Source organism: Panulirus ornatus, chromosome 19 (genome assembly GCF_036320965.1).
Source record: "Panulirus ornatus isolate Po-2019 chromosome 19, ASM3632096v1, whole genome shotgun sequence".
Lineage (NCBI taxonomy): Eukaryota > Metazoa > Arthropoda > Malacostraca > Decapoda > Palinuridae > Panulirus > Panulirus ornatus.
Window position 1 is genome coordinate 22,902,507 of NC_092242.1, and position 13,949 is coordinate 22,916,455.

The following is a 13,949-nucleotide window of genomic DNA, read 5'->3' on the forward strand; positions in this document are numbered from 1 at the left end:
CCAAATCCATAAATGCTACATACAAATCCATTTTTTTTTCTAAGTATTTCTCGCATACATTCTTCAAAGCAAACACCTGATCCACACATCCTCTACCACTTCTGAAACCACACTGCTCTTCCCCAATCTGATGCTCTGTACATTCCTTCACCCTCTCAATCAATACCCTCCCATATAATTTACCAGGAATACTCAACAAACATATACCTCTGTAATTTGAGCACTCACTCTTATCCCCTTTGCCTTTGTACAATGGCACTATGGAAGCATTCCACCAATCCTCAGGCACCTCACCATGAGTCATACATACATTAAATAACCTTACCAACCAGTCAACAATAGTCACCCCCTCTTTTAATAGATTCCACTGCAATACCATCCAAACCTGCTGCCTTGCTGGCTTTCATCTTCCATAAAGCTTTTAGTACCTCTTCTCTATTTACCAAATCATTTTCCCTAACCCTCTCACTTTGCACACCACCTCGACCAAAACACCCTATATCTGCCACTCTATCATCAAACACATTCAACAAACCTTCAAAATACTCACTCCATCTCCTTCTCACATCACCACTACTTGTTATTACCTCCCCATTAGCCCCCTTCACTGAAGTTCCCATTTGCTCCCTTGTCTTACACACTTTATTTACCTCCTTCCAAAATGTCCTTTTATTCTCCCTGAAATTTAATGATACTCTCTCAACCCAACTCTCATTTGCCCTCTTTTTCACCTCTTGCACCTTTCTCTTGACCTCCTGCCTCTTTCTTTTATACCTCTCCCACTCATTTGCATTTTTTCCCTGCAAAAATCATCCAAATGCCTCTCTTCTCTTTCACTAATAATCTTACTTCTTCATCCCACCACTCACTACCCTTTCTAATCAACCCACCTCCCACTCTTCTCATGCCACAAGCATCTTTTGCGCAAGCCATCACTGCTTCCCTAAATACATCCCATTCCTCCCCCACTCCCCTTACCTTCTTTGTTCTCATCTTTTTCCATTCTGTACTCAGTCTCTCCTGGTACTTCCTCACACAAGTCTCCTTCCCAAGCTCACTTACTCTCACCACTCTCTTCACCCCAACATTCTCTCTTCTCTTCTGAAAACCCCCACAAATCTTCACCTTCGCCTCCACAAGATAATGATCAGACATCCCTCCAGTTGCACCTCTCAGCACATTAACATCCAAAAGTCTCTTTCGTGCGTCTATCAATTAACACGTAATCCAATAACACTCTCTGGCCATCTCTCCTACTTACATACATATACTTATGTATATCTCGCTTTTTAAACCAGGTATTCCCAATCACCAGTCCTTTTTCAGCACATAAATCTACAAGCTCTTCACCATTTCCATTTACAACATTGAACACTCCATGTATACCAATTACTCCCTGAACTGCCACATTACTCACCTTTGCATTCAAATCACCCATCACTATAACTCGGTCTTGTGCATCAAAACCACTAATACACTCATTCAGCTGCTCCCAAAACACTTGCCTCTCATGATCTTTCTTCTCATGCCCAGGTGCATATGCACCAATAATCACCCATCTCTCTCCATCAACTTTCAGTTTTACCCATATCAATCTAGAATTTACTTTCTTACACTCTATCACATACTCCCACAACTCCTGATTCAGGAGTAGTGCTACTCCTTCCCTTGCTCTTGTCCTCTCATTAACCCCTGACTTTACTCCCAAGACATTCCCAAACCACTCTTCCCCTTTACCCTTTAGCTTCGTTTCACTCAGAGCCAAAACATCCAGGTTCCTTTCCTCAAACATACTACCTATCTCTCCTTTTTTCTCATCTTGGTTACATCCACACACATTTAGACACCCCAATCTGAGCCTTCGAGGAGGATGAGCACTCCTCGCGTGACTCCTTCTTCTGTTTCCCCTTTTAGAAAGTTAAAATACAAGGAGGGGAGGGTTTCTGGCCCCCCGCTCCCGTCCCCTTTAGTCGCCTTCTATGACATGTGAGGAATGCGTGGGAAGTATTCTTTCTCCCCTATCCCCAGGTAAGTTTGAATGGAGAAAAACTGCAGGAAGTAAAGTGTTTTAGATATCTGGGAGTGGATCTGGCAGCGGATGGAACCAAGGAAGCGGAAGTGAATCATACGGTGGGGGAGGGAGCGAAAATCCTGGGAGCCTTGAAGAATGTGTGGAAGTCGAGAACATTATCTCGGAAAGCAAAAATGGGTATGTTTGAAGGAATAGTGGTTCCAACAATGTTGTATGGTTGCGAGGCGTGGGCTATGGATAGAGTTGTGCGCAGGAGGGTGGATGTGCTGGAAATGAGATGTTTGAGGACAATGTGTGGTGTGAGGTGGTTTGATCGAGTAAGTAATGTAAGGGTAAGAGAGATGTGTGGAAATAAAAAGAGTGTGATTGAGAGAAAGCAGAAGAGGGTGTTTTGAAATGGTTTGGGCACATGGAGAGAATGAGTGAGGAAAGATTGACCAAGAGGATATATGTGTCGGAGGTGGAGGGAACGAGGAGAAGTGGGAGACCAAATTGGAGGTGGAAAGATGGAGTGAAAAAGATTTTGAGTGATCGGGGCCTGAACATGCAGGAGGGTGAAAGGCGGCCAAGGAATGGAGTGAATTGGATCGATGTGGTATACCGGGGTTGACGTGCTGTCAGTGGATTGAATCAGGGCATGTGAAGCGTCTGGGGTAAACCATGGAAAGTTGTGTGGGGCCTGGATGTGGAAAGGGAGCTGTGGTTTCGGGCATTATTGCATGACAGCTAGAGACTGAGTGTGAACGAATGGGGCCTTTGTTGTCTTTTCCTAGCACTACCTCGCACACATGAGAAGGGAGGGGGATGGTATTCCATGTGTGGCGAGGTGGCGATGGGAATGAATAAAGGCAGACAGTGTGAATTGTGTGCATGGGTATATATGTATGTGTCTGTGTGTGTATATATATGTGTACATTGAGATGTATAGGTATGTATATTTGCGTGTGCGGACATGTATGTATATACATGTGTATGGGGGTGGGTTGGGCCATTTCTTTTGTCTGTTTCCTTGCGCTACCTCGCAAACGCGGGCGACAGCGACAAAGCAAAATAAATAAATAAATAAATAAATAAATATATATATATATATATATATATATATATTTTTTTTTTTTTCATACTATTCGCCTTTTCCCGCGATAGTGAGGTAGCGTTAAGAACAGAGGACTGGGCCTCTGAGGAAACATCCTCACCCGGCCCCCTTTTCTGTTCCTTCCTTTGGAAAAAAAAAAAAGAAAAAAAAAACGAGAGGGGAGGATTTCCAGCCCCCCGCTCCCTTCCCTTTTAGTCGCCTTCTACGACACGCAGGGAATACGTGGGAAGTATTCTTTCTCCCCTATCCCCAGGGATATATATATATATATATATATATATATATATATATATATATATATATATATATATATATATTTTCTATTATTATTATACTTTATCGCTGTCTCTCGCATTAATTAAGGTAGCATAAGGTAGTATATACATACATGTCCACGCACGCACATATGCATACCTATACACTTCAATGTATACATACATATATATGTATACAGAGACACATACACATGTAAATAATTCATACTTGCTGCCTACATTCGTTCCTGTTGCCACCCCACCACACATGAAATGACAACCCACCCCCCATGCACGTGAGGTCGTGCTAGGAAAAACCAACAAAGGCCACATTCTTTCACACTCAGTTTCTAGCTGTCATGTATAATGCACCGAAACAACAGCTCCCTTTCCACATCCACGCCCCACAAAACTTTCCATGGTTTACCCCAGACGCTGTCAATCCATTGACAGCACGTCGACCCCGGTATACCACATCGATCCAATTCAATCTATTCCTTGCACGCTTTTCACCCTCCTGCATGTTCAGGCCCCAAATCGCTCAAAATCTTTTTCACTCCATCCTTCCACCTCCAATTTGGTCTTCCACTTCCCCTCGTTCCCTCCACCTCTGACAAATATATCCTCTTTGTCAATCTTTCCTCACTCATTCTCTCCATGTGACCAAACCATTTCAATACAGTCTCTTCTGCTCTCTCAACCACACTCTTTTTATTACCACACATCTCTCTTAGCCTTTCATTACTTACTCAATCAAACCACCTCACACCACATTTTGTCCTCAAACATCTCATTTGTAACACATCCACCCTCCTACGCACAACCCTATCTATACCCCATGCTTCGCAACCATATAACATTGTTGGAACCACTATTCCTCCGAACATACCCATTTTTGCTTTCCGAGATAATGTTCTCGCCTTCCACACATTCTTCAATGCTCCCAGAACCTTCGCCCCTCCCCCACCCTGTGGCTCACTTCTGCTTCTATGGTTCCATCCACTGCTAAATCCATTCCCAGATATCTAAAACACTTCACTTCCTCCAGTTTTTCTCCATTCAAACTTACCTCCTGATTGACTTGTCCCTCAACCCTACTGTACCTAATAACCTTGCTCTTATTCACATTTACTCTCAGTTTTCTTCTTTCACACACTTTACTGAACTCAGTCAGCAGCTTCTGCAGTTTCTCACCCAAATCAGCCACTAGCACTGTATATCATCAGCGAACAACAGCTGACTCACTTCCCAAGCCCTCTCATCCACAACAGACTGCATACTTGCCCCTCTCATGGAGTGATACGAAATGAAAGCAAAACTAGGGAAAAGGGGTTGAGAGATGGGGTGGGGCGATGAGATATGTAGGCTAGTGGCAAGCGTGTTTGAGGATGACACTGTGCTGTTTACGGAGAGTGAAGAGGAGCTGCAGAAGGTTGTAAGCGTATTTTATGATGTGTGTAAGCAGAGGAGATTGAAGGTAAATGCAAGTAAAAGTAAAGTAATGGTGCTTGAAAGGAAGTGGGGTGAAAATATAGATTTTGTAAAACCATACAGAGTGAAAGAAGAAAGTGTACTAAATTGTGCTGTGGACTGGAGGAAGTGAGGGAATTTAAGTATCAGGGAGCTGTTTTGGTTAAGTGTGGTGATATGGAAGGAGAGATATGGGAGAGAGCAGTACAGGGTAGAAGAGTCATTGGATCCCTTAATAGAATAATGAAGGGTAGAGGTGTAAGTAGATTAAGGGACAGCACAGTCGTCCCAACCCTGACCTATGCAGCCAAAACATGGACATGGAATGAGGCACAGAGGTCAAGAATCTAGGCTGTGGAAATGAGCTATTTGAGAAGAGCATGTGGTGTGACTAGATGGAATGAAGAAAGAAATGAAAGGGTGTATGAGAAATGTGGTATGGGAAGGAACGCAAAAGGAGTGAATTGTGGAGTGGTAGAATTGGTGAAACATCATGTTTTGAGGTGGCTTGGGCATATGGAAAGAATGCAAGGAGAGTACATGATAGTGCAATTAAAAGGGTTGGTGTTAGTGGAAGACCACCTGTGTCATGGGAATATTGGGATGAGGGATAGTGGAGGGAGAGAAACAGGAAGAATGAGTACAATGGAGTACAATTAAAAGGGTTGGTGTTAGTGGAAGACCACCTGTGGCATGGGAATATTGGGTTGAGGAATAGTAGAGGGAGAGAAACAGGAAGAATGGTGCATGTGAGGGAGGCTAGTAAGGACAGGGATAAGTGGAGACTCTACTGATGTGGCCACCCCTTGATGGGAGTTCCTGGAGGGAATGGGCTTCAGAGATATTGATGGATAGACAGACATTTCCATTCACACTACTGAATACCCCATGCCCCATATTTATACCCTCAACTGCTAAATTACTCTATCTATCTATATATCTCTGATGCCTGTTCCCTCCTGGAACTCCCCCCAACTGGGTGGTCATGTTAACTGTCTCCATAACTAGTGAACTCCAGTGTTGCTTCTTAGCCTTTGGTGCCTCACACTTAACAGGCAACTGGCAGAGGACAACTCTAGCACAGTATTAAAGAGGCTCCTAATTAATGTTTTGATTGACTATCTCATTAATATCTGGTCTCTTGCATCAAAACTGCTGACACACTCACTCATGTTCCCAAAACACTTGCCTCTCATGATCTTTCTTCTCATGGCCAGGTGCATAAACACTAATGATCACCCATCTCTTGTAATCCACTTTCATTTTTTACCTACATGTCTGGATCTCAATTACACTCTTTCATACACTCCCTTAAGTGCTTCAGCAAAAAAGCTACCTCTTCCTTAGCTCTTGCCCTTACATCTAATTTTACTGCAAAGACATTTCCAAACCATTCTTCCACTTAACCACTGAGCTTTGTTTCTCAGATCCAGAACATTCAGGTTCCTTTCCTCACACTAGCTATCTTTCTCTTGTTTCTCCTTATCTTAATTACAATCACACACATTCAGACATCCTTGGCAGAGCCTTTGAGAAGGCTGATCATTCCCTGCTTGACTCCTGTTCCGTCTTTCAGAAATTTCAGTTTTCCAATCACGTGCTTCCACCCCCTTTAGTTGCCTTCTATGACATGCAAGGAATACAGAGGTATAATTTTTTCTCCCCTTCATTCTAACTTAATAAGGTACTAAAGATAAGAGATATTATTTTGGTGGATGTTGAACTGTTATCATTCTAAGAATGTGACCGATGATAACAGGAAGAAAGTGATCTTGAGTATGATACAGAGGAAATAAGAGTGAAATATTCTATAACATTGTTTTTTGAAAACTATTTCCAATCTGGATAATCACACTCTAAGAAATTACTGACACACTGTGCACTAAATATTGGCAGTGTGCATGACATTTCTTCATTATTTTATCTGAAAATTATTGAACAACATGTAATAAATAAGTGCAGTATCAAAAAAAAATTTAAAGTTTTGAGTAACACCTATGGGATATAATAAAATCTTTTTTTTCTTTCTTTCAAACTATTCGCCATTTCCCGCATTAGCGAGGTAGCGTTAAGAACAGAGGAGTGGGCCTTTGAGGGAATACCCTCACCTGGCCCAATTCTCTGTTCCTTCTTTTGGAAAATTAAAAAAAAACGAGAGGGGAGGATTTCCAGCCCCCCGCTCCCTCCCCTTTTAGTCGCCTTCTACGACATGCAGGGAATACGTGGGAAGTATTCTTTCTCCCCATCCCCAGGGAACACACACACACACACACACACACACATATATATATATTTTTTTTTTTGCTTTGTCGCTCTCTCCCGCGTTTGCGAGGTAGCGCAAGGAAACAGACGAAAGAAATGGCCCAACCCACCCCCATACACATGTATATACATACACGTCCACACACGCAAATATACATACCTACACAGCTTTCCATGGTTTACCCCAGACGCTCCACACGCCCTGATTCAATCCACTGACAGCACGTCAACCCCAGTACACCACATCGATCCAATTCACTCTATTCCTTGCCCTCCTTTCACCCTCCAGCATGTTCAGGCCCCGATCACCCAAAATCCCTTTCACACCATCTTTCCACCTCCAATTTGGTCTCCCACTTCTCCTCGTTCCCTCCACCTCCGACACATATATCCTCTTGGTCAATCTTATTTTCACTTATTATACTTTGTCGCTGTCTCCCACGTTAGCAAGGTAGCACAAGGAAACAGACAAAAGAATGGTCCAACCCACTCATGCACATATACATACCTATATATTTCAATGTATGCATACATATACATACACAGACATATACATATATACACATGTACATATTCATACATGATGCCTTCATCCATTACTGTTGCCATCCTGCCACACATGAAATGGCACCCCCCTCCCCCCTCGAGTGCACGCCAGGAAAGACAACAAATGCCACATTCATTCACATTAAGTCTCTAGCTGTCATGCGTAATGCATCAAAACCACAGCTCCCATTCCACATCCAGGCCCCACAAAACTTTCCATGGTTTACCCCAAGCACCTCACATGCCCTGGTTCAATCCACTGACAGCACGTTGACCCCAGTACACCACATCGTTCAAATTCACTCTATTCCTTGCACACCTTTCACCCTCCTGTATGTATTATGAAATATTTTTCATAATTTTTATGTATTACTCCATATGTTAAAAGGCTCCTAAAGTGTGAAGTGAGTGATATAAAAATAAAACAAAGTTATGAGAGAAAGACATGACTGTGTTGGTTGGGGTAGCTCAGGCAATGAAAGAAACGCCAACTCAGCGATGATGACACAGCCAGTGCACCATCCACCTGAAGTGCAATGTTTAAATGTCTGTACTGGACCAAAAAATTTTTTTTGCCACATTCATATTAGTTTTAAACATTTCTTGATATTTCTTATTAACTAATAAGACTAAAATCTCTGAATTATTTGATAAACTGTGGTTCTAGGAATCCCTAAATTTCTTGAGCTAGGTCATTCAGGCATTAGTATAGTATTCTTCTGTGGATAAAATGAACACAGATTTTGAATAAAACTATTGCAAAATTGGGCGCTGCAGAATAATTTTTGAAGACCGATGCTACACAATAACCAAAGTACTGTACTCTCAAATTCATCTGGTTTGTCACACTCTCACACAAAAATTGAAAACTGACTTATGCTTACCAAGAGTTTATTATCAACTGTCTTGACAACGATCTCTTCGGGCTTGTACTGGCTTACATCAAACCTAAGCTTAAGCTGCTTACAGTCGCCCTCCTGCTGGATGAGGGGTGAGTTCATTCCCTCTAGCCATGAGCCAAATCCTTGGTTAGCACTAGCTTGATCTTGCTGGCTGTAATTGAAGATAAACTTAGCCCATTTAATACAACAAAGAAAGGTACAGATAAAATTCATTCAACTGGAAATGCAAGTACTGAGAGAAAATACACAGCTTTTTGATAATGAATGCTTACCTGATTTTGTTGCATTCCACATGGTTGGATAAACAATTTCATTTCTAACCTTGAGAAAACTGAATAATTTGGGTATTGTTTAGAAAAAAGTGACTCAGAGATGTTAATTCACTCATCTACAAAACTATGATAATGGTTCATTAAGCGTTGTGATGTGAATGCATGTGTTGCAGCGATGGGTGATGTCCAGAGAATAAGTGAGTGACTCGTGTTTGTTTGGAGAATATGGTTTCTAATTAGTGTTTGTCTGGCGGGATGAAGTTTAAGAATGAGCTGGGAGGTTGGCTGTTAAGTACTTGTCACTATATATCAGTTTTTGTCTTCTTCAAGAATTCTTCCCTTTGAAGTAAGGGATCTGAGATGCAATGAAAGGATGAGGACTGCACAGCTGTCCACCAAGGAGGATATTGAAGAGGGGTGACCTGAAAACAGCCTCATAACTTCATGAATCAACTGGAAGATGCTTACAGGATGCTTAACCAGAGGCCATGATCAGAAACTAAGAAAGAGGCTTGTCAAGGAGGATGCACAGATACTGGTTAATGTAAGGACAGTGGTTGGTTGGAATGGTCTAAGCAAAGAGACAGTGAATGCTGTCAGCTAACAAATACTGAAACATTTTCATGCTGGAATAAATAGCACTAGACACAGCTCCCCACAGTGTAAAACTTTTTCTCATAACGTACAAATATTTAAGTAATCAAACATACATGGATCACCATGGTTACTATTTGATTTCATTAGTACTTCATTTACTCATGGCAACAATGTCATTTCCCTTATGGTTTCATAACTTACTTCTTGCCATTGTTTTCCCAACAATATAGAAAGATACTTTGGATTCAATGACTGAATTTTCTGTTAACAATGTCATTGCCACACCAGTAACTGTGTTCATAAATTATTACTTTTGATGTGCACATCAACACTCATTTTTATTATGAAAAAATATCTCTTCTCATTGAATGTTTTTCTTATATTAAGATAGACTACAAAAAGAAATGACATATTTTCCTATAGAATGCCAATCAAGATTTTAAACTTGGACATTATCAATAACTTTACGTATGCTGTTCTAATGTACTCTGGTATCTTACCAGATTTTCCAAGAGTTTTACTGTGTCTTAATGTTCTCTGTAATAAAGGCGACTTTCAACCACCAAATAAGACAGTGAATCCTTAACAGCACAGCTGCTGTACCTCACAGTTAATACACTGAAACCTAATTCAGTACTGGAGGGCTAGATCTCTCAAGCTAAGGTAGTACAGCCATTAATTGAAGGATTTGAGGTGTTGGAGGCATGATAATACATTCCTAAGCTTAAGTGCTTAGACATTTAGTTAAAAAGTTGGATTCCCTTGCTTAGGAATTGAATATCCTTGCTAAAGTACCAGACTCCCTAGGTGATATGGTAAAACCTGAAAATGAATTACTACACCCCTTAAAAATATGAATTTCTGGAGCCCTTTGCTGAAATGTGTTGAACTCCTAATCCTTAGTTGAGAAATTCAAACACATAAATTGAGGTAGCACAGCCCCCTACATGAGGTCTGACCTTAGTAGCAGAGAAATGAATACTCTTGAGAAGTTACGGAATTCCCTACCCGAGGCAATGCACTTCTCACTTTGGTGAAACAATCTTTAACTTGTCTTGCACCCAGTAATCAGGGAGATCTGCCTTTTGAATAAAAATGCTTTAACCTCCTCCCCAGCAAATGTGGTACAAAGTCTCAATCCTCTGAATAAGGAACCTGCACCATGTAGGCGATGATCTTCACTCCCTAGCTGAGGGGGCAGAACCTCTGAGGTAATGGATCCTTTGTTTGAGATGAAAAATTCATGCTAATCATGAAAGTCAGCAAGCTAAAATGAAAGTGTTCAACCCTTTAAATCATAAGTTCTCGGAATTTCTTTGATATATGAACCTGCCTGAGCTTGTTTAACATGATCCTTGTGATTTGGAAAGTTTGGCCTTTATATCCAAGATATAAAGAGTACAGACCTTCCTAGAACACCTTGCTATAACAAATACAACATTACTATGATCTTAGACTCATGATAAAAGTTCAAATTTTCAGTATTAGTAGATGCTGATTTTCCTTCCTGTATTTCCCACAGTACTTCATGGCACCTTAGGTAATGTGCTTTCTTGGGACCCAGTTTTAAAATTATTGGATATCCTTGTTTATGAAGTGCTATACACTCTTGTTAAGATGATGGACCCAGAGAAGCTGAGCATGAGTCACCTGGAGGAGATAGTCTCTGCTTCACTGTTGACCACAGTATTGCCATCCTTAGTGACCCTTGTTTCACGCCGTCGTGAGCTGTTACTAAACGTCTCTGCTCTAGCCAGTGCATCACAAATCCATCAAAGCCATAAACAGGGCACTTGGGAAAAGATAGGCACAAAGAACCAATGATCAAACAGTTGTAAAGCCAAGGAAAGGGTCAAAAGATATGACATTATCCAAGGGGAAGACTTAATTCAAGGGAGAGAAGCCACACAGTACAGAGAGAGGCAAATGGGCCAGGGGAAGAGAGAGATGTTTCATTTAAATATGGTGAACAAGGGGGAGGGTTTTACATCATACAAAGAATCATATGAGTCAGCTTAGGAAAGAGGGGTTCCAGTTAAATCAAGAGAACAAAGGGAGGGATTTACAATACATAAAGAATCATAGAGGTAATAAGGTCAGGGAAAATCATACATCATACATGGTTAATCAAATATCCGGGTTCAATGTGAGTTAGGAAATGTTCAGTTGCATGGGAGAAGGGGGAATTTCCACGAGTGATTATTAAAATCAAGTAAGTTCAATGCACAAGAATATTATTATTAAAAAATTATGTATTAAGCATCCATGAAGATTACATTAACATAAAATATACAAATAACAGTATAGTGAAGGTGTGGTTAAATGTCTCATCATTATCATGATGGATGTACAAACAATCAAGTGGAGACAAAAACACCCCAATCCAAACACCCATACCCATAAACCAGTTTTGACCCAACATCCATGGATGAAAATTACATGTCAGTAGCCAAGATCAATGGTGTGGGTCAATTGTTGGTGTAGTAAGAGGAAACACAGTTATTCCCAAACCGTGTTTGCAGGATCCAGGTTTCCCAAGTATTAAAGCAGCATGCAAAGAAAATGGAGATATAGGTTAGTGAAGTTTCAACTTAAACTACTGAATCATTTAAAATATACACTGATTGTCTTTGCATTAAAAGAAACAAGTCCTTATATATGAAATACTGTTTCCATTTGCCACACAAGTCATAAGATATGAATCTAAACTAATGATCCATTTGAAGTATTATACATCAATTGTTTATTTCCTGAAAGTAATAAAGCTCATACATCCTAACTAGTTTCTATTTGCCAATAATTCATAAGATGTGAGCCTAAGTAGGTACTCCTAAATGCACTGTTCAGTCATGTTAGCCTGGCTTAAAAATCTCATCTTAAAGAACACACATACCTAAACATACCTTCATTTGATATTTAAGTTCCCTTACATATAGCTTATCCTAGAGGGAGCTTATTCACCTCTAGAGCTCAGGTAAGATAAAGCTGTATGCTTACAAAAATTGGGTTGTTCGTGAAAAAGGCTGGCAAGCCTTAATATCCACTGCAACCTGTTTGATAAATTATATTCTAGAAAATTGTCCACTGAGTTTCTAAGGTTCTCCAACAACATCCACACTATTTCAAAACATCACAATTGAAAACTGATGCCCTAATTTAAGGTTCTCCAACAACATCCACACTATTTCAAAAACTCACAAATGAAAACTGAAGCCCTAATTTATGGAAGCCTCCATTTCTTTCTTAAAGAAACATGCTGATGTCATTAAAGAATCATAATAATGCCCATCATCAGATGAAAACAATAATCATATTATTATTATCATTATTATTATTATATTTAATCAATGTTTCCTGTGTCAGCGAGGTAGCGCCTGGTAACAGACGAAGAATGGCCCATCCACTCATGTACACATATTTGTACATAAACACCCATACATGCACATGTACATACATTTTTTTTTTTTTTTTGCTTTGTCGCTGTCTCCCGCGTTTGCGAGGTAGCGCAAGGAAACAGACGAAAGAAATGGCCCAACCCACCCCCATACACATGTATATACATACGTCCACACACGCAAATATACATACCTACACAGCTTTCCATGGATTACCCCAGACGCTTCACATGCCTTGATTCAATCCACTGACAGCACGTCAACCCCGGTATACCACATCGCTCCAATTCACTCTATTCCTTGCCCTCCTTTCACCCTCCTGCATGTTCAGGCCCCGATCACACAAAATCTTTTTCACTCCATCTTTCCACCTCCAATTTGGTCTCCCTCTTCTCCTCGTTCCCTCCACCTCCGACACGTATATCCTCTTGGTCAATCTTTCCTCACTCATCCTCTCCATGTGACCAAACCATTTCAAAACACCCTCTTCTGCTCTCTCAACCACGCTCTTTTTATTTCCACACATCTCTCTTACCCTTACGTTACTTACTCGATCAAACCACCTCACACCACACATTGTCCTCAAACATCTCATTTCCAGCACATCCAATCTCCTGCGCACAACTCTATCCATAGTCCACGCCTCGCAACCATACAACATTGTTGGAACCACTATTCCTTCAAACATACCCATTTTTGCTTTCCGAGATAATGTTCTCGACTTCCACACATTCTTCAAGGCTCCCAGAATTTTCGCCCCCTCCCCCACCCTATGATCCACTTCCGCTTCCATGGTTCCATCCACTGCCAGATCCACTCCCAGATATCTAAAACACTTCACTTCCTCCAGTTTTTCTCCATTCAAACTCACCTCCCAATTGACTTGACCCTCAACCCTACTGTACCTAATAACCTTGCTCTTATTCACATTTACTCTTAACTTTCTTCTTTCACACACTTTACCAAACTCAGTCACCAGCTTCTGCAGTTTCTCACATGAATCAGCCACCACCGCTGTATCATCAGCGAACAACAACTGACTCACTTCCCAAGCTCTCTCATCCCCAACAGACTTCATACTTGCCCCTCTTTCCAAAACTCTTGCATTCACCTCCCTAACAACCCC

General features: G+C 41.0%; 1 protein-coding gene across 3 annotated transcripts in view; it reads right to left on the minus strand.

Annotated features, from left to right (window-relative positions):
- Nucleotides 1-13,949, minus strand: part of LOC139755444 (heat shock protein beta-1) — a 138,437-nt gene that overhangs the window by 38,740 nt on the left and 85,748 nt on the right. For 2 of the 3 annotated variants that reach the window (XM_071673753.1, XM_071673751.1), the window contains one exon: nt 8,542-8,710. In XM_071673753.1, the coding sequence (XP_071529854.1) occupies nt 8,542-8,710 (169 nt within the window). Of the gene's footprint in view, nt 1-8,541; nt 8,711-11,078; nt 11,178-13,949 lie in introns of all 3 variants that reach the window. The other variant, XM_071673752.1, reaches the window with a different exon arrangement.